Here is a 26,545-nt window from a genome sequence, read left to right as displayed (position 1 = left end):
GTTTTTTGGGGTTGACATATTTTGCTTAGCATGATACTCTCCAACTCCAACCACAATTTCATTCTTCTTTAAGGCTGAGTAACATTCCATTGTATACATATACCACATTTTCTTTATCCATTCATTTGTTGAAGGGCACATAGGTTGGTTCCATACTTTGGCTATTGTGAATGGAGTGCTATAAACATTGATGTGGCTGTGTCATTGTAGTATGCTGATTTTAGGTTCTTTGGGTATAAACCAAGCAGTGGAATAGTAGGTACGTTCCAAGTTTTCTGAGGAATCTCCACACTGCTACACTGCTTTACATAACAGTTCCACCAATTTGCAGTCTCGCCAGCAATGTATGAATGTAACTTTCCCCCCATATCCTCACCAACATTTATTGTTGCTTATATTCTTGATGATTGCCATTCTGCCTGTAGTGAGATGGAATCTTAAGAGTAGTTTTGATTTGCCATTCTCTAATTGCTAGAGATGTTTAACATTTTTTCATATATTTGTTGATCAATTATATTTCTTCTGCGAAGTGTCTTTTTAGTTCCTTAGCTCATTTATTGATCAGGTTATTTGTTTTTATAAAAATAGTACATATTCTTGAACCTATTCTTCCCTGCCTCCATCCCACCATGCACAAGCACACTGTCCCCTTATCTGTTGGTTCCCATGAAGATAATAGATGGGAAAGTGTGTTAGCCATCAAGTCCTGTGTAAATGCAAGGGGTACAGTACCCATCAACAGAGTTGTCCTGAGGGGTCATGCATTCCATACCGTTTAAATGTCTTCTCACTGTGTGCCCTGCCATATAGTCAGCCACTTAACAGTGGTAGCTGCATGATATAACTGGCACTGTCTTCTCTTTTACAGGAACTGAAGCTTTCTTCCCATGAGGAGGCCTTGTCCTTTGTGTCCCTGGTTGATGGCTACTTCCGACTCACAGCTGATGCCCATCATTACCTCTGCACCGATGTGGCTCCCCCATTGATAGTCCACAATATACAGAATGGCTGTCACGGTCCAATCTGGTTGGTTCTAGAATGCTTTCAGTTGCCTTTGGTGTGAAGAGAGTGCACATTTTAGTGGCAGCAAGTCTGGTCTCCTCAGTCCCAGGTGTTGTCAGTTGTTTACACTGGGGCACTTGACCATGTTGGCTGATACTCATGGGTACCCTCTTTCTCATACCTGCTGAGCTTTGGCCAGGCCTTCCTGTCATCTACCTTGGTCCTTGCAGCAGCCCCTCAGCTCCCCTCCTATTGATTCTTTACTCTCAGTTTAACCCCTCACCTCTCTAGAACTCACTGAGCAGCTGCCCTTTTTTTAATAGCCCCTACCCCATGTCAGACCCTGTGGATGATCCATGAAAAATAGGATGCAGATCTCAGCATCAGACTGTGTAGTAAGCACAATCCTGAGTCAGTTTGTCCTTAAGTGCCAGAGGAATGGCACAGGATGACTCAGCCTTAAGACCAGAGGGGCTTAATGGAATGTCTTAAGTCCACCTGCATCTCAGAATTGGTAACCTATACTCAGATACCTCTGATGATGGGGTGCTGAGTACTGCCTAGGCACCAGTAGATTGTCACTCTCACAGCGACAGATGTGCATTCCTTTCTGAAAGGAAGTTGCACTTGCACTCTCTAACTCCTCCCTACTCTATGCACTCTGACTGAGTCAACAGGGGTTCATTGTACTTTACATGCTGCTACTCTCAGAAAGAGGGACATAGTTGCTGTGTTTCTGTAAATCCAGGAAACCATCTCTTCAGTTGTCTTCCACGTGATATGCCTTCTACCTTCTTCCTTCCCCAGTTACCTTGTGACAGGTAGTTTGGTTGCAGTGTGGACTGGAGATGCTTACTGGCTCATTGGAGAAGACAGAGACAAAAATTGTAAAGCAAGGAGCCATGTGCCATAAAAGTGTTTTCCTCCAGTGTCCCATCCACAGTTGTGTTCCAGGGCCCTGGCACTTGCTTTTCTTTGCTGGGAGTGCCCTTCCTGTAGGATCTACATGCCTCCTTCAGGTGCCAATCACCACCTTATCCAAGGTTTTCCAGGACCACCTTATATAAAGTAACAAAATCTCTTCCCCCTCTCCATCCCACTATCCCTGGTAGCGTCAGTCTGGTTTGTTTCCATTAGTGGCATTTGTGATTGCATGTGTCCTGTGCTAATTTACGTGTCCATTTGTGTCTGGTCTGGCTATCCTTCCTTTCCAGCACCTGAGCTCCCTAAAGGTCGGGGCACTGTCTGTTTTGCTGCCTGCTTGCCTCAGCAGCACGGCAGGCCTGCACATCATAGGCACAGAGCGAGTCCTTGTTGAGTGGGTAACTGCCTCCTGTTCTGTGGGAAGCTGACACCTACTGCCTAATAAGCTTTCTCAGAGTAGGCAGCACTCAGGTTGCATCAAACAGCCAAGAATCAATGATGGGTACCAGGTCTTACAGAGAGGATGGGGGTCTTGGAGGTGGGATCAGCAGGTGCAAAGGAGTATGAAGGTGTCAAAGATCATGGTGCAGTTGCAGAGTTCTTTCTGCCTTTCTAAAGCACGTTGACCACCATAGCCCTCTTTCACCAACACCTGGTGAGCAACACTAAGTAGGTGTTAATAACCAACCTCTACATCGGACTTAGTCAGTGTTCAGTGCCCTCTGTGTGCCAGGACTTGTTGGTTCTAGGAATGCAAATGCGTGTAAGACAGGCATATTCCTTTCTAACATTGTCCTCACGGATTTATTCATTCAGTGTGTTATTTATTGAGCATATACTATGAGCAGACCAAGTTTTAGTTACTGGGGATATAGCAATAAACAAAATAGCCCCAAATGCCCACTTCTAGGAGGCTCACGTTCCAGGTAGGCTGTGGAAGGAAGGCTGAGGACAGGATCCCTCTGCTGCATTATTGGCAGCTCTTTATCACAGCTTTAGGGGTCACTCTTCTGGTGAGAACCAGAGACAACATCTCTGGGGTGCCTGGGGACAAGCAAACTTGGGGACGAGCAGTTCCCAGTTGCTTAGGAGGCTGCAGGCTGAGTCCTCTTCTTAGTGCTATAGACTCAAATCTGTCTCCTGGCTCTTAAGTATCTCCACTTGCATCATGTTAGAGAGGACCTTAGGATCCTGGGAAGCTCCTAAAGACTAGAGGCTCAGGGAAGTGGAGGTCCCAGGGGTTTAAAGTGCTAAGGTATGAGCTCTTTCTCCCTTTACCTACTTCCTTCTCCAGCACAGAATATGCCATCAATAAGCTGCGGCAAGAAGGGAACGAGGAGGGGATGTACGTGCTGAGGTGGAGCTGCACCGACTTTGACAACATCCTCATGACTGTCACCTGCTTTGAAAAGTCTGAGGTCAGTCAGGACACTGGTATGGGCCAAGTCATATGTTCACACGGTTTTCAGGGCAACCCAGTGCAGGATCTGTTGCAGAGAGGACTACTCTTGACCAGCTTGGGAAAGCCTGTGTGTCTGAGAAAATCCCTGGAAGGTCTTTCAGGGGGCATCCCAATCTCAAAAGGAGACTGTTCCTGAGCAAACAGACTCCATATTGTTTGCTCCTCATGGTCCTTCTTTCCTTCTTCCCTTCCTTCCTCCCATGACAGGAATGCATTGTGGCTCTAGAAGGTAGAACATGACCAGAAACCAGTTCACACTGAACACCTGTGATCTTTAGTATACCTAGAGTGGTTTGTTCTAGGATCAGTACCAGGATCATTCCAGACCCAGAACTCTGTCTACAGCATTCTGTGACATGGACAAGTGCCCAAGCATGGCCTAACAGTTTCCCCAAATGATAGTTTCATACATTGTATCAGAAAAGTTGGTGTCCCATGTTTTGACAATGAGTAAATGTCTGTTAGACATTCTTATGTGGCTGGAATCTGAGAACGATATGAGGGGAATCATAAAGGCTAAAATTTTAGCCAGAATTACTGATTTTACTTTACTGGAACTCAAATGCTTTTGTTTGTTCATGCGGTTTTTGTTTTGTTTTGTTTTGTTTTTGTTTTGTTTTGTTTTTTCAAATGCATAGGGGAATATTTTAGAAAACAATGAATTTTCTAGAGTTTTTCCATACACATTTCACTAGTCTTGGCTGAGCTCAACTTGGACTGGGAGAACTGGAGGAGAGAAGAGCCTTTGAGTTGGAAGTCAACCATGATGTACAGTAGATCTCAGACATGGGAAGGAAAAGTAAAAGAGAGCCCCTGAGAACTGGACTCTTGTCAGGAGTGGAAAGAGGAAATGGCAGAAGGAACCCAGCGCTACCAGGTGTCCTGGGCAAAGTCCCAAGGGCCACTGCCTGCCTGGGGGTGTTCCCATACAGCTCGGCCTCAGGGCTGATACCAGCTTTATGGTTCAGAACTTGTTCAGCTTGTTGCTTTCACAGGATGCCTGTCCTCCTTATTCAGCAGTCTTTGAAGGAAGTTTAATATTTATAAGATGAATGTGTGCAAAAGACAGCCCAACTTCCTCCTGAGGAGGAATCAACCTGTGCTGTACCAGGGAGATCAGTCAGTGATTGTGTGACACGGCCTACTGGGGAAAAGAACAGTAACAGATATGACTAATCTTTCTGCTTATCCTAGCTCACTAGGCACTGTGCTAAGCATTCTACCTACATGTTCTTAGATAAGATTTACAATGACCATAAGAGATAGGCAAGGTTTTCCCATTATACAGATGAAGTAACTGAGGTATTGAGATTTTAAATAAACATCATGTCCTTCTTTACACTGTAAGTAGGTCTTCCTGACCCTCATTCATAACCACTAAAATAGTTTTTTTGTATAGAAAGAGCCTATGAAGGGCAACTTATGCTTATACTTCCCTTTTTGTGGTACCATAGAACGTCAAACCTGGACAGACAGCTAAATACCAGCTCTCAATGTAGTTCTCAGATAGATTCACAGTCTGGAGAAACTTAGTTTGTGGAAGTTCCTGGATGAGTTTTTCTATTGTAATTCTTACTTCATGCATAGTATTTGTAAAGTAAGTACTAAGCTTTAAAATGTAGTATATCATTAAACCATAGCAACAGTCCTGTGAGGTTGGTGTTTTTGTGAACTTCAACTTACAGGTAGGTAAAAAGACCAAGTGATGCTTCTGTAGAAATAATTGTTCTCTGTGCCATAGCATAAACTCTCTTTTATCAGTGCCTTCTTCTAGATCCCCATTTTATTATTTACTTACTTGTTGGTTGGTTTATTAATTATAAATTTTTAATTTTCAAATAATTTTAGATGTACATAAATGTTACAGAGATGGTGCAGAGTTTCTCTGATCTTCCTCGGCGTCCCCTAACATCAATCTTACATTTCCATGGTACATTTTTCTGGCACCATTCTAAATAGTAGTTTCTGGTCATTTTTCTGAATGGCAGGTGCTGGGTACCCATAAGCAGTTCAAGAATTTTCAGATCGAGGTACAGAAGGGCCGCTACAGCCTGCATGGCTCGGACCGCAACTTCCCCAGCCTGGAAGGCCTCATGAGCCACCTCAAGAAGCAGATCCTACGCACGGACAACATCAGCTTTGTGCTGAAGCGCTGCTGCCAACCCAAGCCTCGAGGTTTGTCTGTGCCAAGGCCAGGTTGCATCCCCTCAGTGATGTCTTTTGCCCCTTGTTGATGGACCAAAAGATGTTGACTGGGTTAAAGAGAATGGTCCCTCCCCACAGGTTCTAGGTGTCTTTCTTTGAATTTTCTTACAAGTCTAACCCCCAACTCAAATCTTACCTCTTGAGCGTTAGCATATTCTGTAGAAAAGTTGTACTTCGTTTTAGTCAACTTTTTCACCTCTGTGACCAAAAGCCCTGTCAAGAACAATTTTGGAGGAGGAAAGTTTATTTGGGGGCTCAGTCCATAGATGGCAGACTCCATTCCTCAGGGCCTGAGGTGAGGAAAAACGTTACAGCAGAAGTGTGTGGCAGAGGAATGTAGCTGGGAACATGGTACCAGGAAGCAGAGAAAGACAGAGACTCCTCTCTCCACAAAGTATAAACCCAAAAGGCACGCCTCAAATGCCCTCCCTTCTCCAGCCACACCTTACCTGCCTACAGTTACCACCCAGTTAATCCCTATCAGTGGATTAATACATTGGTTAAGACTCTCAAAACCTAATAATTTCACCTCTTAACTTTCTCGCATTGTTTTACACATGGGCCTTGGGGGGACACCTAAAATCTAACCATAACACACTTTTTCTCAACATCTTAGCTGGGCTGCACAAAGAAGGAGGTTTAGGATTAGTAAGCAGACACTTATTTCTTTGCTCTATAAAAAGATGAAGTATCTTGAGAAAACCCTGTGTCATTGGTTTATTTATCTGAGAAATGTTCCTGGGACTCTTTTTCGTGGGCCAAGAACAGTGATAAATGTAAAGAATCAGAAACCTAAGACCCAGCCCCTGCTCTCTTAGGATTTTCAGGCTAATGTGGAAAATGTTACATGTGAGTTATGCCATTGTAGTATGTGATGGGCATTTAAATCAGCCCACATATATCATGCCCTTGGGGGCAGAAAGGAATGCACAACATCCCTGAGTTGTAGCATTGAGAGTGTACAGAAGAGGTGTATCTTGAACTGTGTGTTAGATGGTAAGCAGGAGGTGCCAGTTAGGTGAGAGTACGTCCCTCCCTAACAGAACCAGGAGTGTGTTCAGGGTACAGTGAAGGCCAGAGTGGGGTATGCTGATGTGAAGATGGAGATGTAAAGAAGAGTGGTTAGATATTGGATCATAGAAGGGCTTGGTGGCCATACCAAGAAGCTGGAACTTTATTCAGTAGGCAGCAGTAGGGGTCATAGAAGGATCAGGTACAATCAGTACACAGTGTGAAGGACCAGCTGCTCCTTTTAAAGCCTCATGAACAGTGTCATGATGTTCTGCAGAATTCATTGTCTCTCAGAATGTGAGGTCTAGAAGGACACTTTAGGGGTCAAGAGCTTCATTTTATTGATAAGAAAACTGAGACCCAGATAAGTGAAGTGAGTCTTGTTGAAGGTCAAAGTCAGAGAAGGGGTTGAGTGCCAGGTTTAACCTGATGCCAGATCCCGAAAGTATTGGGTGTTTGTTTTTCCCCCACCCTAAGGTACTGCCTTGCATGGGTCAGATATTCTTCCCTTAGAAGAGGTTAGGCTTCAAAGAAGGGGCTACACCATGTTCCTGAGGCCCCAGTACCGCATCAGCAGAAGATGCATGGAAGGGGAATCTTTGTTCAAGACTATCTTGTTCTTTTAAGGGAGTTGTCTGTGAGTATTCACGTAATGGGTAGGCAGAGCAAACAGTGCCAGGACACAAAGGGGTCTGGGTTCTGAATGTTTGAATCATGTTTTGATCTCAGCCAGGGGCTCATCACTGAACTTGGTAGAAGAGGAAGGACTTGTATTTTTGTTGATCAGATAGGATTTCCTGCCAGCCTCAGGGATAATGCAGCCTGTTTTTATGCTTGAAGATGTTCTGCGAAAGCAAAAACATCTGTCAGGTGGCCATGAGACCTCAGAGCACATTCAAACCTTAAAGCACAGTGTATCCTTTTCTTTTAGATAGTAAAAAGGTTTTCCTCTTCTAGGAATTTGTAGTCTCTAGGTGAGGATGTGTGTTTTAGTCAGGTATTTCACTTCTGTGACTAAAGGATCTGACCAGAACAATTGTAGAGGAGGAAAAGTTTATTTGAGGGTTCACGGTTTCAGAGGTCTTAGTTCATAGAAGGCTGGCTCCATTCCTCAGGATTTAAGGTGGGCTGAACATCGTGGCGGGAGAGTATGGCGGAGGGAAGCTGCTCACATCATGATAATCAGAGAGCAGAAAGAGAGTCTACTTGCCAGATACAGATATGTGTGCAAAGCCAAGCCCCAGTTCCCACCTCCTCCAGCCATACCCTACCACTTTAGTTACCGCTCAGTTAATCCCTATTGGGATCAATCACTGATTGGGTTAAGACTGTTAGAACCCAATCATTTCTCCTCTGAACCTTCTCACATTGTCTCTGGCTTTTGGGAGATCCTTCACATCTGAACCATAACAATGAGGAAGTGGAGAACAGCATCCATAGGAATAGAGAACGCTGGATGGAGTCTAGGATGTGATTTCTTTTTAAAAAATTTGGTTTTTTTAGATATACGTGACAGTAGAGTGTATTTTGGCATACTATACATACATGAAGTGTAACATATTCTAATTAGGATCCTATTCTTGTGATTGTACATGATGTGGAGTTACCCTGGTCATGTAGTCATACAAGGATAGGAAAGTTATATCCGATTAATGCTACTGTATTTTCTACCCCCCTCCCCTTCATTCCCATTTGTCTAATCCCGTAGATTTCTGTTCTTCACTTCCCCACCTTCCCTTGTTGTGGGTTAACATCCACATATCAGAGAGAACATTCGGACTTGGGTTTTTGGGGATTGATTTATTTCATTTAACATGATAGTCTTTAGTTCCATCCATTTACCGGCAAATGCCATAATTTCATTCTTCTTTAAGGCTGAGTAATATCCCACTGTGTATATACACCACATTTTCTTTATCCATTAATCTGTTGAAGGGCACCTAGGTTGGTTCCTTACTTTGACTATTGTGAGTGAAGCTGCTATAAATATTGATGTGGCTATGTCATTGTAGTATGCTGATTTTAAGTCCTTTGGTCATAAACCAAGAAGCTGGATAACTGGATCAAATGGTGGTTCCATTCCAAGTTTTCTAAGGAATCTCCAAACTGCTTTACATAGTGGTTGCACCAATTTGCAGTCCCACCAACAATGTGTGTTTCCCCCCACATCTCCGCCAACATTTTTGTTGCTTGTATTCTTGATAACTGCCATTCTGACTGAAGTGAGATGAAATCTTATAGTAGTTTTGATTTGCATTTCTCTTAATTGCTAGAGATGTTGAACATTTTTTCATATATTTGTTGATTGATTATATTTCTTCATCTGTGAAGTGTCCGTTCAGTTCCTTAGCCCATTTGTGGCTTGGATTATTTGTTTATTTGGTGTTAAGTTTTTTGAGTTTTTTTTTAACATATCCTGGAGATTAATGCTCCATCTGAGTTGCAGGTTGCAAAGATTTTCTCCCATTCTGTAGGCTCTCTGTTCACATTCTTGATTGTTTCCTTTGCTGTGAAAAAACTTTTTAGCTTGATACCGTCCCATTTATTGATTCTTGATTTTACTTCTTGCACTTTAGGAATCTTAATGAGGAAGTCAGATTCTAAACCAATATGATGGAGAGTTGGACCTACTTTTTCTTCTAGCAAGCACAGGGTCTCTGGTCCTTGATCCACTTTGAGTTTTGTGCAGGGTGAGAGATAAGGGTTCAAATTCATTTTACTACATGTGGATTTCCAGTTTTTCCCAGCACCATTTGTTGAAGAGGCTGTCTTTTCTCCAATGTATATTTATGGCACCTTTGTCTAGTATAAGATAACTGTATTTATGTGGGTATGTCTCTGCGTCTTCTGTTCCATTGGTCTTCAGATGTCTGTTTTTATGCCAATACTATGCTATTTTATTACTGTAGCTCTGTAGTATAATTTAAGGTCTGGTATTGTGATGCCTTCTATATCACTTTGCTCACTAAGGATTGTTTCGGCTATTCCTGTTCTCTTATTTTTCCAAATGAATTTCATGTCTGTTTTTCTATTTCTATGAAGAATGTCATTAGAATTTTAATAGAAATTGCATTACATTTGTATAGCGCTTTTGGTAGTACAGCCATTTTGACAATATTAGTTCTGCCTATTCAAGAACATTGGAGATCTTACCATTTTCTGAGGGCTTATTCAACTATTTACTTTAGAGATCTGTAGCATTGTAGATGTCTTTCACATCTTTTGTTAGATTGATTCCCAAGGTGGTTTTGTTGTTGGTGGTGGTGTTTTTTTGTTGTTGTTGTTTTATTTTATTTTATTTTATTTATTTTATTTTATTTATTTTTTGAGGCTATATTGTGAATGGGGCAGTTTTCCTGATTTCTCTTTCAGCAGTTTGTCATTGTGCAGGAATGCGATTGATTTATGGGTGTTGATTTTATACCTTCCTACTTTGCTGAATTTGTTTATGAGTTCTAGAAGCTTTCTCATGAAGTTTTTTGAGTCTTCTAAATATAGAATTGTGTCATAGGCAAATAGGGATCATTTGAGCTCTTCTTTTCCTATTCATATCCCTTTAATTTCTTTCTTTTATCTAAATTGCTCTTGCGAGGGTTTCGGGGACTGAATAGGAGTGAGTGGCGAAAAAGGGCATAGGATGTGATTTCTTTGCACAGTTCTAGTGAGGAGTCCTCTGATATAGATACCACCCCTGGGAGTCCCAGATAGGACCCAGTAGCTGTGGAGGGAGAAGCTCAGGAACAGAGTTACACATGCAACTTCTGTTGGGGCTCCTGAAGCTCAGCCCAAGGGTATTTCGTGTCTGCCTTCCACACTCACTTATGAACTCTCAAGACAGGGTCTGGGTCTCTCTCACCACTCTGTGACTCATGGGAAGCACAGAGCCCAGCAAAGAGACAGTGACAGTAATGTCCATCAAAGTGATAATTGTGGCAGTGTCTGCCATATTATATTGATGGGCACCTGTCTACTTTGTCCAGGCAGTTGGCATGCATATTTCATTTCTTCCACCCACATACTAGTTCTTTATAGCTGTTGTAAAGGTGAGGAAATTGAGTCCCAGGGATGTTCGGTTTTCTTGTTCCAGATTTCATGGCTAACAGTATCAGAAGTAGTTATAATAGTGGCCATAAATCACAGTAGTAGTGGCTACCTTGTTAATAAAGCTTATAGTTTACCAGATGCTGTGTGACAGGCTTTCCTGTTTTAAGCCTTTTAATCCACAAAACAACCAAGATATGTTGTTATCCCCATGATACTTGGCCAATATCTACTGTGGTAAGAGGAGAAGTGGGGATTTGAACTCACCTTGTGTGACTCCAGGTCAGTTCATTCCAACCTCCCATCCCTGCCCACCACATTATGTTGTCTTTGCAAAGATGCAGTTCAGTCTGCCTGACTTCTGGGCAGAGACCAGTTCTCCTCATACTGAAGGCAAGGGCAGAGGAGGGCCTGGTGGTAGGGAGAGTAAGGAGAAGGCCACTATGTAAGGCTTAAAGTCCTCTTTCTTCCCTCTGCCACCTGCAAATTAGAGAAGTGGTAAAATCTTGAAAATGCAGCAGGAGAGTGTCGTTTGGGGTTGTTCAGCTCCTTTGCTCTTATAACCACAAAATGCCAACAGCCAGAAACCCTGATCTGAGTTTCTCACTTGAAAATGCAACTTGGAGGGGCCAGGACTGTAACTCAGTTGCAGAGCACTTGCCTAGCATGTGTGAGGCATTGGGTTTGATCCTTGACACTATATTAAAACAAAACCAAAAAAAAAAAAAAACAAAATTAAGGCATGCTGTCCCTCTACAACTACAAAAAAATAATTATATGTCACCTAGAAATTCATCATGGGATAAATAAAGGCAAAATGAAAAAGCAGAATGCTACTTAGAATTGATATGATGGCTAAGCAAAGCCACTACCTCTGTCCTTTGTCCAGCCCAAAACCCATTTCCATGTGTGAGGATGACTATGGTAAAAGTATGTAAAGACCTGCCACCATCCTCATACCCTCATCTGTGCAGACAGGCATGGTGCTTGACTTCTCTTCCCTTCAGCTCTGATGTTAAGGACTTCACCATCTGTTTTAGTCAGCCTTTTCACTGCTCTGACTAAAAGACCTGACCAGAACATTTATAGAGGAGGAAAAGTTTATTTGAAGGCTCATGGTTTCAGAGATACCAGTCCGTAGAAGTCAGACTCTGTTCCCCAGGGCTCGAGGTGAGGCAGAACATCATGGCAGAAGAGTGTGGTGGATGGAAATGTTTTGCATGATGATCAGGAAGCAGAGAGAGACTCCACTCACCAGATACAAAATATATACCCCAAAGCCACGCCCCGATGCCCAACCTCCTCCAGCTACACCCTACCTGCTTTCAGTTACTCAGTTAATCCCTATCAGGGGATTAATCCACTGATTGAGTTAAGATTCTCACAATCCAATAATTTCTCCTCTGAACCTTCTTGCATTGTCTCACATGTGAGCTTTGGGGAGACATCTCACATCCAAACCATAATGCCATCTGTTGCACAAGGGCCATCCTGGTGGTGACTGGTCATAATGACAGTGGCTAGTGGTGATAGAATTTTTGCTGCACGCCAAGCATTGGAGAAAGCCCTTCTTGTGCATTATTTCAACTGTCCCCTATAATGACCCAATGAGAACACAACTGTTACCCATTTTCTAGTGAGAAAACAGGTTAAATGGAGGTTAAATGGCTTTCCTGCTCACACCATTGACCCCATTGCCGTGGTCCCTGCAGCACCCATACAAATAACCAACCCATTAACAGCTCCTTTCCTACCTTCCTAACTTCCCACATGGTTCTGCTGTCCAGCCTCTACCCTGTGGACACCAATCTGGTGGCCCTTTTTGCTGCCCTCCCTTATGGCAGTGCTGGGTTGCATGTTTAAATGGGATTTTACCCAGGGGGCAGGGCAGAATCAGAAAAATAGTATGAAAAACAGAGTGGCCAAGTAGAATTTGGAGGATGGTTCACCCCTAACTTACATGTTCGGGGAGCACTGGGAAGCAACTCCTTGGTGCCAGCACTGCTGGGCCCACAGAGGTTCAGACAGCACCTTCTTCTAGGTTGCCTTTCCTCTCCTTACATGAAACCACAACAAACCCCTTCCCAGGACTCCAGCACTCCTCAGGCCCAAGCTCTCTTCCATCAGGTCACCCCCAGTTGTTCATTCAGACACTGGGCAAATACTTGTTGAGGACTTGGGGTGTAGCTCAGTGCTTGCCTAGAATGCACCAGCACCATAAAAACAAACAAAACCCAAATACTTGTTGAGCACCCATTATGTACTAGGATATGGAAGCAGAACAGAAAATAAATTAGACACAGTCCCTGGCTTCTTGGCGTTTCCATTCTTAGAGATTTAAATTTTAATTTCCTTAGGGAAATCTGCCCTGATCTTCTGACGAGTACAGTCCTGCTCTATGGACCTTAGAGCATGTTGGGTCTGTCCTGTAGATTAGCTGAACAAATTATAGCTTTCCATTTGATAGGCTGATTATTTGGTTAGTTTTGACTCTATTATTAGTCTCTTTGTTCCTTGAGGGCATGAATTAAGTACTTACCCATAAATTATTTGTTGAATGAATCAATAAAGGCACATAACTCTGTTCAGCAAACCCCAGAGTTTAGCACACATTGACTGGCTAGGGTTTATGCTTACACTTCTCCAATCTCTTCCACAGAAATCTCCAATCTGTTGGTGGCCACCAAGAAGGCCCAGGAGTGGCAGCCTGTCTACCCCATGAGCCAGCTGAGTTTTGATCGGATCCTCAAGAAAGATATTGTTCAAGTGAGTCATTGCCACTCCAGGCAATGGGATCCAGCTTTGGTTCTGGCTCCCCACAGGAGAGCAGTCTGAATATTTGCAGGGGGGTGGGGGGGGGGTAGAGATATTAAGTCTGGGTTTGGGGAAATTCTAGTGGAAAAAGAAAAAGGGTCTTTCCTTTCACAGTTAAAAGGAATTCACCTAGCATTATCCCTCTTACCTGCTTGCTGATAGTCCTCATAGACACTTGGCCTTGAAGGAAGGGATTAGTCGGGTATATGGGGTTAGGTTACCTGGAGTAGAGGGACCTTTGGTTATAAGGGAGCACTAATGGATATCAGGAGCTGGTCTCCACTGGGAGCCTAAAGTCCCTCACTATCCTACAATGTGCTGTGACAGCATTTCTAGATTTTATTCCTGTTCTTTCTGATGGTGCTTCCAAAAGGAGCAGAGATGTGAGAACAAAGAACTCAGTGAGGTGACAGGACAAAACTAGCTTGAGAATTGGATCCATCATGGGGACTCAGACCAGTGTCCCAACCTTTGGAGGCTTTTTCCCCAGAATCTACTGCCTTAGGCAGGCCCAGAGCGCCCTGGGCTTTGGCTAGGGGTGTGAAATCCAGAGAAAACCCCACTTTCTGTTAGCAGCCCCTCTCCCCAGCCCTATTAGATAGAGCCAGAGGATGGAGTGTCAAAGCAGAGAGCAGGCCAGCAGACTTAGAGAGAAGGGATCAGTATCTCAGTTAGTCTCTGGAAGAGAGTAACACCTTGGAGGGGCAGGAGGGCAAGTAATGGGCTCACTGCTGTGAAGGAGCCTGAGGGAGGGTAGCAGGCCTGGATCCATTTATTAGTGGACCATTTTAAATGAATCCAGATTTCTTCGCTGAAGGTCCATCATTGTTCTTTGTTCCTCTGGTGATGGTAAGAGCTGTGTCCTAAGATTATAATCACCAACACCATAGTTCTCTAGCCTGTTATCAGTCTAGAACTTGACACATTCTTGGGGCCTGCCTTCTTTCTGTCTTTGAGCCTCTGAACTGATAACCCTCAATCTCCATGCCTTCTACATCCATTTAGCCAACAGTGACAAAGCAGTTACACATGCCAGGTACAGTCACTACCCTCAGCTGGCTTGCACTCCAGCAGGAGGAGAAGAACTTTTGTTTGCCTAACATAGTCGAGTATAGCAAGAAATGGGAACATCAAAGACCTAGCATTGGGAGGACAGGATGTCTTTCTGGGGGAGGGAGCACCAAAGAGTCCTATAGGATGAGCAACAAGGAACTGCAGAGGCAGAGGGAACAGTGAGAAAGGACGCTGGAATGGACATGCAGGTGCCTTTGTGAGTTGCTGAGAGATACTGACAGCATGATGCCAAGACCTGGCCACTGAAATAAGTTACCCTTCTGAGTAAGAGTAATTATTCTAAAAGCATATGGCTTTTACAGAATGTTTTGGGAATACAGCTTCCTATAACCTTGATGGATCACTTCATGACAGATGCAGCTTTAATGAATAGTTAGAGGACCTTGCCAGGACAGAGCAGATAGGGTAGATATATGGCCGTTCTGCTGTGACAGATGACAAATGGTAGTGTTTGTGATAATTAATATACATGATCAACAGTTTGTTTCTAGGGGGATAGATTCCTTAGGTATCGACAACAATCCATTTTCTGCATTTATAAGGAGTCCTGGGATCATAGAATAATACAGCTTTGATTTACAAATTTTGTGGGACTAAAGTCAACAGCTCAACATTGCATAAGTTTCATGAATCACACTTTAATTTCCAAATATTAAGAATTTAAAAATTTGAAGTTAGAAGCTCAAACTGGAGGGGTCATTAGATCATTGTGGTAAGGGTTTTGCATAAGCGATCTCATTTAGTCCTCCTGCCACTCACTAGTCCTCTTTCATGTGTGAGGAAGCTGAGGGCCAACCACTGTAGCAATACCTCCATCTTCATACCTCCTCTGCCATGGGATTTCTAGGGCACATGCAGGCGTAACTTGTATCACTTCTTTTAGAGCTTAGCATGCATACCCACGTGCACACACACTGGATAGGTGGGTGGGGAATGAATGCTTCCACTGTGAAAAATAGCAAAATATATGGGTCCAGTGATGGGTTTCTGCCCCACCACGTGCTGGAGTCTATACTAGGAGCCTTTATATCTAGTTCATTTTTTGATTCTTATAACAGCCTTATCAGGCATGTGCCATTTTATCTCTATTTACAGAGATTGGGCAAGATTATACATGGTGAAGGAATGGTCCCAAGTTAACAGCTTACTAGCTGTTAACTAGCAGTGAAGCAAAGAGTTACAAGTCCTTTCACTTTGTCCCCCACCCTGAGAGTGGAGGAGTAACCTGGTCGGATCCTCCCTGTGTCTGCTCTGGAGCCCTGAAGTGGGCTGGATATGGCTGACTATTGAGGCAGTTCTTGCAGTTTTGTGATAGGTCAGGATTGGTTTTGGCTACTGACTGGTCTTCAAGGTAAAAAGCAAGAAGATGTTAGGGAATATGGGGACTCTTTTTGGGGACCCAGGAACTGCCACAACTGCATTTGGTTCAACTGCTTTTTTTGTTTCCTCTGGGGACCTGATAAAGACAAACCTCCAGAAGCTGTGAGCTTTGGGGCTTTTTTGCCTTTGCCTCATCCCTTCCATGTTGAGTGTTCTCTACACTCTTCCGTGAGTCTGGACATCACACAACTGTAAGAGCTGTCACCTAACCTTCTGCTTTCTCCCTCAGGGTGATCACCTTGGCAGAGGCACAAGAACACACATCTACTCTGGGACCCTGCTGGATTACAAGGACGATGAAGGGGCTGCTGAAGAGAAGAGAATAAAAGTGATACTCAAAGTCTTAGACCCCAGCCACAGGGACATTTCTCTGGCAAGTGCTTCCCCTATTTCTGGAGCCAGGGAAGTACAGTCGGTTGGGAAGAACCTTTGCCCTCATTTTGGACTAGTGGTTCTCACTCTTGCCTTTCAATCAGAATTCTTCTCTTTAATACAATCTCAGACAGATCTTGTGCGTAGAATTAGTGATGGAGGATTGAAGATTGGGTGGGTTGGGCAGCCCCTCACACTTTTCTTGTCCCCTCCCTTTTCTCCTGCCTCACTGTCCCACCTGTAGGCCCGTAGGCAGTGCTTGGAGCCCTGGAACAAGCTGAGTGGTCTCAGAGTTCCTGATGGAGCCCGGGGCTCCCATTGGAAACTGAAAGCTCACAGAACTCACCTGGTTTACCCAGGATCTCACAGGATCCAGGATGTTGGAAGGAAACAGCCAAATTGGGATGAAGATTTTCTATCTCAGTTTCCCATTTATTGTAATGTAGTGTTAAACATTGTTTTCCCAAAAGTTTAAAGGACCAGAGAGAGGCAGGCAAGAGTATCTGATGGAAAGATTGTCAACTATCGTGTCCCAGCAACCTTGCTGAGCCTCCTGGTGGGTTTTCTAAGTGAATTCCACATCCCAGCCAGATTGGCCTGACGGTCAAGGCTTGACAATGCCTCTAATCATTTAGGGCCAGGGGATCAGTTTTCAGGACCTGGGGTGGTTTTAGTGGTGAACTTTCCTGGGTTTCATGGGCTTTTCTCCAGCAGTGGGGGCTGACTCCAGATATTCTTTTGTCCTGTTCTTCCTCAGGCCTTCTTTGAAGCAGCTAGCATGATGAGACAGGTCTCCCACAAACACATCGTGTACCTCTATGGCGTCTGTGTCCGAGACGTGGAAAGTGAGTGTGTCCTTGCACAGGCTGGCCCTGGCTGGGGAGTGTGGGTGCTATAAAGACTCTGGAGGTAGGGGTTGCTGATTCCTCCCTTATGCCCAGGCTTCTTGCCTTTTGGCAATTGAAAACATCAAGGTACTCAGGAAGTCCTTTGTGTAAGTTAATGGTGGTGGCCACGGGATTTAAACCATTTTGTTTTCACTCATTTCTTTAAGACTTCCTTCTTATCACTCTGGGCCCACACTATGCTAGATTAGGAGGTTGAGGTAAGATGAGGTCATCTCTTTGAGAGAGTAGCAGAAATTGGGGCAGTGACAACAGAGTGCAAGCCCCAAGCACCTGGGCAGCCTGTTGAGGAGACTGGCTGCCTTTAAACACAAATAGCTCTACCTTTTCTTGGTGGCAGGCTGTAGAGAGGTGGGCCTTTAGCCATTGCTGCTCACCTGTCTTGGGAATGAAGTTTCTAGAAACAGGTGGCCTCTGCCTCTGAATTTCTGATGTATAAATTTGGAAGAAGAACTTTTGTTTGACCCCAAGCATATTGCTATGAAATGCAGTAATGTGGACTGTTCTGTGCACTTACATGAGTCCTGCTGAGGGGGATCCTTTGTCACTTGAGTGACCCGACCTCTATATAGCAGTATGTGGTGAGAGTAGCAATAGGCCAGGCATGGTGGTGCATGCCTCTTATCCCAGGGGCTCAAGAGACTAAGGCAGGAGGATGGTGAGTTCAAAGCCAACACAGTGAGCAACACAGTGAGACGCTGTCTCTAAAATACAAAAAAGGGCTGGGGATGTGGCTCAGTGGTTAAGGACCCTTGGGTTCAATCCCCAGTACCAAAAACAAAACAAACAAAAAACGGAGTAGCAGTATTGACAGCACTGTTTTCAAAGCCCTTGTTCTGTGTGGTCAGGCACTAAACTAAGACTCCATGCCTCATCACATTTAGCCCTGCCCAGACTCCTGTGAGGTATAGGAATTGCTATCTCTAAATTTATACTTGTTTCTTTTTTTTTTTCTTCTTTTTTTGTGGTGCTGGGGATTGAACCTGGGACCTTGTGCTTGACAGGCAAGCACTCTACAAACTGAGCTATATCCCCAGCCCTCTCTGAATTTATAGATGAGGGATCTGAGACTCAAAAGAGGTTGTCACTTGCTCAAGGTCACCCAGATTAATGGAAGAGCTTGGGATTGAACCCAGGTCTGTCCAACTCAAGTTCTCTGTCACTTGTACTTCCCAAGGATATCTGTGTAACTAAAGAGGGCTCTTGTAAGGGGATGAGGCAAAGTACTGTCCTGGACAGACGAAGGTTCCAGATGTGGCTGTTTTCATGCCTATAGATATCATGGTGGAGGAGTTTGTGGAGGGGGGACCCCTGGATCTCTTCATGCACCGGAAAAGCGATGTCCTCACTACACCATGGAAGTTCAAAGTTGCCAAACAGCTGGCCAGTGCCCTGAGTTACTTGGTAAGAATATTCTCATATTGTGGTGATCCCCAGCAGAAACCAGAATGTTCCTGTGGGGGTGGCAGGAAGGAGGTGCTGGTAAGCAAGTGGGAGACTTTGTGCTTGGGTTCCAGGCACCAGGGCTCTTTGGTTGAACACAGATGTGCCTGGTGCTTAGTGAAGATAGTAATTTGGGCTGGTTTGCAGGCTATTTAGGAATCCTGTTCAGAGGAAAATGGTGTCATGCCAGAGGACTGACGCAGCGTGCAGAATGACTAGGAATAGTGCAGGGCTTGCTGAGGGAGTGAGTGTGACTCCCAGCATCCATCAGAGGTAGCAGTTAGGGTGCTGTCATGTTCCTGTGTTTTACAGATTCTAGTCACTTTAATCCTCCAAAGCCCTGTGAGATGTGCTTCACTGATGAGAAAACTGAAGCCAGGGGACATTATACAATGTGCCTAAGTGATGCAGATCATTGTTACAAAGGCCAGGCTATAGAGCATGGCTGTGCTTGGAGTAGGGAGAGATGATCTGAGGGGCCATGGGTGGAAACAGGGAGTGCAGAGAGGAAAGACGGGCGCCTTATCAGATGTACCTTTTGTTTTATAGGAAGATAAAGACCTGGTCCATGGAAATGTGTGTACCAAAAATCTCCTCCTGGCCCGTGAGGGCATTGACAGTGAAATTGGCCCATTCATCAAGCTTAGTGACCCTGGAATCCCTGTCACTGTACTGTCAAGGCAAGGTGAGTTGTCCCCCAACCCCACAGCCACCCAGTCTGAGCCAGAGGTATGGCTGGCAGAGAGAAGGGTCAGGGCTGGATCAGGCCTCTCTTTAGAGAAGGGGTCAGCAAACAGGTGTATGGTACTCCTTCCTTTTGTGCCCTGCATGGGGACATAGAGCGACAGGAGGGTGGTCCCAGCCTAGCCCAGCCAAGGCTGTCAGGCCCCTATGGTGAAGGCCTTATAATCAAGGGACTGGGGTAACACATGGGACCATGGGCTCCAGGGGGTGGTCAGAGCGGGAGTTAGGCCTCCCGGGTCTTCCCCTGTGTTCTTCTGGAACTCTGCTGTAGCCAGTGAGCAGTTTGGGAGGCACCCCAGCATATTTTATTAAGTGACTGCTGTGGTCTCATGTCCTTACTGCGAGTTAGGTTATGCAGAGTTGTAGGCTTTAAAGGAAAGTGCAGCCCCAGGAGCTGAGGCTGAAACCCATGCTATACAGGTCTTGCTGTGTCTCCTAACCTGGTGGGCCACCTGAGGGGACCAGTGTCCTAGGACCTAGTTCTAGCGGCCTCTCATGGCCTCTCTTGCCTTTAGCATTGAGTTTTGATCAACTCAGTATATTGAGTTTTATTCTATGATTTAATCAAAGAGCAGACTGGGTTTGGAGAAGGTGGAATGAAAAACAGTCCTTTCAAATGAAACTGATCCTCTGCTCCTTGGAGGGGGATGGGAGGCATCCTTTGGTACCTGTTGCATGCTTAACATGTGGCCATTGTTCACCAGTCCTGAGGGAGACACCCCTGGGGCTGACAAGGGTCCTGTCCTCAGGGCCTGAAACACTGATGCCTCCAGAATGGGACCCAGCAGTGCCCATGAAATGCTGTGGGAACCCAAAGGGGGCTGAAAGGGCATCTACTGGGACAGAGTGATTGAAGGAGACGATGGGATTTCATCTGGGTCTTGCAGGTCAGTGAGGTGGCTATAGCAAGGGACCTGAGGCACATCCTCCTAGGGCACCAGGAGCATGTACTGTGCCAGGAAGGACATGAGAAGGCTGGACAGTGAGGTGGACCTGAGTGCTGGGCTCAGGAGCCACCTTCCTTCCCTGGGCAGCTGGGAAGCTGCTCTGTGAAGACCACTGAGCTTGCTGATAGGCATTTTCATACATATGGCAGAGATCTCTGCTGAGATTTCTGTCTCTGGCCTTGGTTAGAAGCCAGAAACAGGTCACAGAGGTAGCCAAAAGAAAGGAATATGGGACTTCTTTGCCTTAGTCTTTTCTTCTCTTGTCCTTTCCCCAAATGAAGGAAAACCAACATAAAACATAACAACACAGCTGAGAAATGGTCTGCCGTGTGCGTTGGCCTCATCTCCCCGCTGCCTCTTCTTTCCTGCGCCTTTGTTTACGTGATCTCCTGATTCTACCAGCCCCCAGCGATGGCCCGGCTAGGGGATGCTCTGTTGCCTCTGAGGCTAGGGCTTCAGATGACTGACTGCTCTTGACCCTCCTGGGGAGATTGCAATGAACAAAGCCATCTGCTGTCCTGATCAGAAGTGCCAGGGACAAGGCCTGGACGGCAGTACATTTCACCAGGTCCCCCCGGGACTCATGTGGCCAGGCCATGTTTGAGAACACTGCCAGAAAGTTTTTCATTAGGTCAGGTTCTTGCTGTTGTGACAAAGTTTAGCTTCCCAGGTGATCCCAGAAGCTGATGTCAAGTCTTTTCTCTCTCCAGAGTGCATAGAACGAATCCCATGGATTGCTCCCGAGTGTGTTGAAGACTCTAAGAACCTGAGCGTGGCTGCTGACAAATGGAGCTTTGGAACCACACTCTGGGAAATCTGCTACAATGGCGAGATCCCCCTGAAAGATAAGACACTGATTGAGGTACGTGGTTGTTTCCCAGGGAATGTGGTAGGTGAGATCACTAAGCAGGGACTGCCCAGGAGTTACGAAGCCTCATGCCATAGGAAAGGATGGGCTTGCGTTGAGTCTTTCCTACAGGCTTGCTGGCTATATAACTTAACTTCCCTGAGCCTCAGTTTCATCATCTGTAAATAGGGATAAATAAAAATTACTTTGTGTGCTCCTTGTGAAGAGTAAAAAGATATGTAGACTGATAGACATATAATCACTGCTGAGAAGATTGTTCAAGTATTATTTATCTGAGATTTTAAGTGCCTATTAGTCAACAAAATGAACACACAAGTGTCTGCTGAGTACCAGGTAAAGGGTCCTAGGTAAAAGCTGGGGCTCCCCATAAATTAGACACAAGCCTTGCCTTCCCTTGATGATATTAGGAGGTGGCGGGGAGTTAGGCTGAAATAAGGATAATAAGGTTCCACAGATGGTATCTGGCACCCTTGGGGTCTAGCTGCAGGAATTGGAGGGCAGTGTTCACTGAATTTTTTAAAGTGGCAGCAATAATTTATTTCTAAATTTTAAAACAATAAATAGTTGAAAATTTGGGAAATACAGGAAACAGTTTTTTAAAAAAGTCATCCCCATCATACCTGATCACTATTAAAACAATGGCATAGTCTTCCAGTCTATTTCTATCTTTTAAAAATAAAATTGGGGCAATGTTAGATATAGTTATAAATTCCATGTTTTAAATTTTAACATTGTGAGAACTTTCTTATTCAAAAGTCATAAAATTTTTATAAATTTGAGTTGTATTGACTTTATTACTTAACTAATTTTATATTTGACATTTTTGTTGTTTTCAAATTTCCAATGTTTTAATTCTGCAGGGAATACTTTTGTACATAAGTCTTTGCTAATATCTGACTTATTTCTGAGTCATTCAATAATTGAAATTAATGATTCAGAGGTTGAAGAATCTGAAGGTTGATATACAAATTGCCACACTGTATTCCAGAAAGGCTGCCTGACTTCACGGAATGCAGCGTCTTGGGACTGGGATGTGGGGAATGTATTACCCCATCTTCCTTGAATTTGGATTACTTCAGTATTAGGACTGAGACTTCCCCATGCTGGAATAAGGCCTCATCAATACCTGTGTTGATTAAGTCCACCTTTCAGCAGAGATGCCAGGAATTAAATTAGGGATCAGTAAGTGCTTCTCAGCTGAGGTGACAGGGTTTAAGGGTGGTTCCTTGGTTTCTTCCAAATGTTCCTCTTCTTTACAGAAAGAGAGATTCTATGAAAGCCGGTGCAGACCAGTGACACCATCGTGCAAGGAGCTGGCCGACCTTATGACTCGCTGCATGAACTATGACCCCAATCAGAGACCCTTCTTCCGAGCCATCATGAGGGACATTAACAAGCTTGAAGAGCAGAGTAAGATGCTGCGCAGTGCTTAACCGGGATCATCCACAACCCTAGAGCGCTGCTGGGGGAAGAGGGGAGATGTGTGGAAGCCAGAAGTGGCATCCCTAACCCTCAGTTGCCTTTTTAAAATTTGTTTTCTTTTCTCTTCTGTTAGATCCAGACATTGTTTCAGAAAAAAAAACCAGCAACTGAGGTGGATCCCACACATTTTGAAAAGCGCTTCCTAAAGAGGATCCGCGACTTGGGAGAGGCAAGTTACGCCTATTGCTGGCTCTTGCTGCTGGCAGCGTCTTCTGCTTGCACATCACCTCTGCATAAAGCCACTCCCTGTTCTCCCTAACTTTATAAGAGAAAGCGCCTTTCTGCATTTTGGAGGCCACTTATAGCACACTCCACTTGACCCACATGCCTTCTGGGATGCACACCTCTGCCTGCGTGTGTGACTATACATATACACAGGACACTGGTCTGCTCCCTCCAGAGACTTGATCTTTCTCTGTGGAGCAGAGGGGAGATAGGGAAGAAATAGAAAAATCTCTGTTGGGGAATAAGGACCCTGTGAAACTCTTTAACCCAAGTTTTCAATTCTCTGAGTATAATAATAATTTCAAAGTTAACAAAAGTCATATATTTGTTGCTTAAGTTTTTATAGGTATGCCACATCTGGGACAATGAGACAAAATGGGTTAAATGAGTGATAGATTTATTACACAGAGTGCCAAAATTAGACTCTCAGCCTTCCTTTGGACCTTTTTTTTTTTAAAAAAAAATTTTTTTTAGTTGTAGGTGGACACAGTGCCTTTATTTTTATATGCTGCTGAGGACCAAACCCAGGACCTCACATGTGCTAGGCACGCACTCTGCCACTGAGCTGCAACCCCAGCCCTTCCTTTGGACCTTGAATGGGAGTTTCCAGTAGTTAACATGAGCAGAGGCTCCTGCGATCTGTGTCTTTTCACAGATCTTCTGTTGTTAGTTGAATAAAGAGTGGCACATCTTGAGTGTCCACTGTGTGCCAGGGTCTGTGCTGGGCAGTTTCACAAGCACAGTCCTCACAGCATCCCCCAGGATACTTGTTACTATTTTATACAGAAAACACAGTGGGAGCCAGTTTGGAAGACTCTGTGACATGACCAAGCAACATCACCATTAAGTGGCTTAGCTGGAGTCTGATGCCATAGCTTCTGAAGATTCTTTGTGCAGATGAGATGCGCTTGTCAACTGCACTGTGATCCCTGTCTGTAGGATGGGCCTTGGGCTATTGGAGGACTCCATAGTTTTCTGCAGGTCCAGATGGTGGCCTTCATCATTTTGTGGGTTACATTTTCTTGGAAACTGGGATTGATGTATGGGCTTATCAGTCACCTGCTACTTTGTCTTAACTCATAACAGAGGAAGTGAGGCCAGGAGAGGAAGGGGGTTGTGGTAGGTGGTGGAATCCAGGTGAGAGCCTTCTGTCAGCAAAGGTCTGACCAGCTATTGACCCTAGCCTTCAGGGGAACAGCTATGAGGAGCAAGACTTATTTTCTAAGTGTGTTCTAGCACAGGCTGGGACTTCTTATAATAACATGTGCATTTTTCTCTCCAGGGCCACTTTGGGAAAGTTGAGCTCTGCAGGTATGACCCAGAGGGGGACAATACAGGAGAGCAAGTAGCTGTCAAATCCCTGAAGCCTGAGAGTGGAGGTAACCACATAGCTGATCTGAAGAAGGAAATAGAAATCTTAAGGAACCTCTATCATGAGAACATTGTGAAGTACAAAGGAATCTGCACTGAAGATGGTATGTTGCACAGAGTGGGGTCTGATTTAAAGACTAAGTGATTGTTGGGGTCATAAGACCAGTGAAGAGCAGGCAGTCCTCAGCCTCATGTGGATCATCTGAACGTACTAGCTGTGGCTTCCATGGGCTGGTAGGGCTTCCAGGTTGCACGCTGTCAAATCCCTCAGCAGATTCTGGGGAAGACAGCATCCCTCCCAGCCATGGTGTGGTTCCAGCCTCGTCTCGCCAAGGGTTCATACACCCATGCTGTGTACTAGATTGCACCCACCCAGATATCTGCACTGATGCCATATGGAATGACCTCCTACTCCCCTTTTCCCATTCTTCTGATCCAGTTCCAGGCAGTGCATTTTGTTCTATGCTTATCCAAGTCAAGATGGCAAGTGGTATTTAATGGTAGTAGTGTTTACTAATATTTGAATCTGATTTGTCAGGTAGTATTACACTCAGGTATGTCCTTCAAAGCTAGTAGTGAAGAAGATGCCTCATTAAAATTATCATTTGCCTAGTGGTTTACAGAGCACTCAGGTTGTTAGCCCAGTGATACTTGTGACTGAGTTGGAACCTAATTTTAAGATCCTTTCACTGTTGAGGGTCCTGCAGTACAGAGGTTAGGAGTTGGTCTGTGCTCAGGGGATGATGAAGAAACCAACGCAAGTCCTCTGACTCCAGATCCTGTGCTCTTTCCTCTCTGGGAGACTCACACGATGTATTTTTTTCCCCAACAGGAGGAAATGGTATTAAGCTTATCATGGAGTTTCTGCCTTCTGGAAGCCTTAAGGAATATCTTCCAAAGAATAAGAACAAAATTAACCTTAAACAGCAGCTGAAATATGCTGTTCAGATTTGTAAGGTAAAAAAAAAAAAAAAAAAAAAAAGCATATTAAAAAAATCAGGCATTCTGCCCTAGTAAATTTATTTGTAATAACTACACTGAGTTATTTTGCTCTGTATTATTGGAATGAGAAATGAGCTTTTATATGAAAGTGAACAGATGTATTAAGTGTGACTACTTGAATGTGAATTTCTTTGCAACAGTTGATCTTACTATTCTTGCTTCAAAATACAGATAAAAAAAGTTGTTAGTGATATGAATGAAATGATACTTCTCTTATTATGAAGTGATACAAAATCCATCTGAAATGACTTTAACAATGTTTGACCTTTATTTCTCTACTAGGGGATGGACTATTTGGGTTCTCGGCAATATGTTCACCGGGACTTAGCAGCAAGAAATGTCCTTGTTGAGAGTGAACACCAAGTGAAAATTGGAGACTTTGGTTTAACCAAAGCAATTGAAACGGATAAGGAGTACTACACCGTCAAGGACGACCGGGACAGCCCTGTGTTTTGGTAACTGAATCAGACAATTAGAGTGACACAGGGTTTACACTGTTTTGATAAGTGCTTCTGGCTATTCTAATGTCTCTCATTCCTCTGGCCTGAATCAAGAGAGGATTAGAATAGTTAGAATCGATTTACATTTACCTTCAAGAAACACCAATCAGGCTGAAAAGCAGCCTATGTAAACGCCTGAGCTTGGATGGCACCATCTCCCAAGGAACGGGAGCAGTCTGACCACCAGCTCAGCATCTCCAGCTTCCGTCTGCATAGTTCTTACAACTGTGAGCAGGTGGAGGGAGGTGTGAAGGGCAGGTGGGAAGAAGGGGCAGGAGGTGACAAAGTGGGCATTGAGCAGTCGGGAAATCCTGGCCAGAGCAAGTTATGGGAGGGAGACTCGATCATCTCTCACTCGACATCAGTCATCCTGGTTAGAAGGCCACACACTGACAGCCCACCCTTACTTGCTTCCCTGTAAGACTGGTCTGCACTCGGGTGTGCTGTACAGACCCGGCAGACCTCTCCCCTCTGCAGAGCCTGAACCTTCACTCACTGATACAAAACGATATGTGTCAGAGCCCCACCCCTCATGCCAGCTGCTGCAGACGTGGTGATCAAGCAGACAGGTGCAGAGTGAGGCAGCCAGCCTGAAGAAGCAGTTGGCACAGAGGGGTTCCCACTTGGATTTTCTGGACATCCCTAGTGTTTAGATGAAATCCAAATGATTTGGGGGACTTAGAGATGAGTAGAAGGGCATTTGTGACTAACAGGAATGAGAGAAGAACTGAAAAAAAAACTCAGCATGGGTAAGTCACGAAGGGCAGGAGGTT

General features: G+C 44.5%; 1 protein-coding gene and 1 long non-coding RNA gene across 2 annotated transcripts in view; both read left to right on the top strand.

Annotated features, from left to right (window-relative positions):
• The window catches only part of LOC306659555, a 288,601-nt gene that overhangs the window by 203,218 nt on the left and 58,838 nt on the right, over positions 1-26,545 (top strand). The gene's annotated exons all lie outside the window — the stretch shown is intronic.
• Positions 1-26,545, top strand: part of JAK1 (Janus kinase 1) — a 137,930-nt gene that overhangs the window by 107,657 nt on the left and 3,728 nt on the right. The window contains 15 exon segments of the mRNA XM_079130137.1: positions 869-1,026; positions 3,221-3,344; positions 5,377-5,563; positions 13,305-13,411; positions 16,143-16,286; positions 17,043-17,130; positions 18,467-18,594; positions 19,183-19,318; positions 21,035-21,186; positions 22,452-22,602; positions 22,748-22,767; positions 22,769-22,843; positions 24,182-24,374; positions 25,103-25,227; positions 25,555-25,727. Coding sequence (XP_078986263.1) covers positions 869-1,026; positions 3,221-3,344; positions 5,377-5,563; positions 13,305-13,411; positions 16,143-16,286; positions 17,043-17,130; positions 18,467-18,594; positions 19,183-19,318; positions 21,035-21,186; positions 22,452-22,602; positions 22,748-22,767; positions 22,769-22,843; positions 24,182-24,374; positions 25,103-25,227; positions 25,555-25,727 — 1,961 coding nt within the window.

The sequence above is a fragment of the Sciurus vulgaris genome, assembly GCF_902686455.1.
Source record: "Sciurus vulgaris genome assembly, chromosome: 1".
Classification (NCBI taxonomy): Eukaryota; Metazoa; Chordata; class Mammalia; order Rodentia; family Sciuridae; genus Sciurus; species Sciurus vulgaris.
This window is presented reverse-complemented; position numbering and strand designations above follow the sequence as displayed.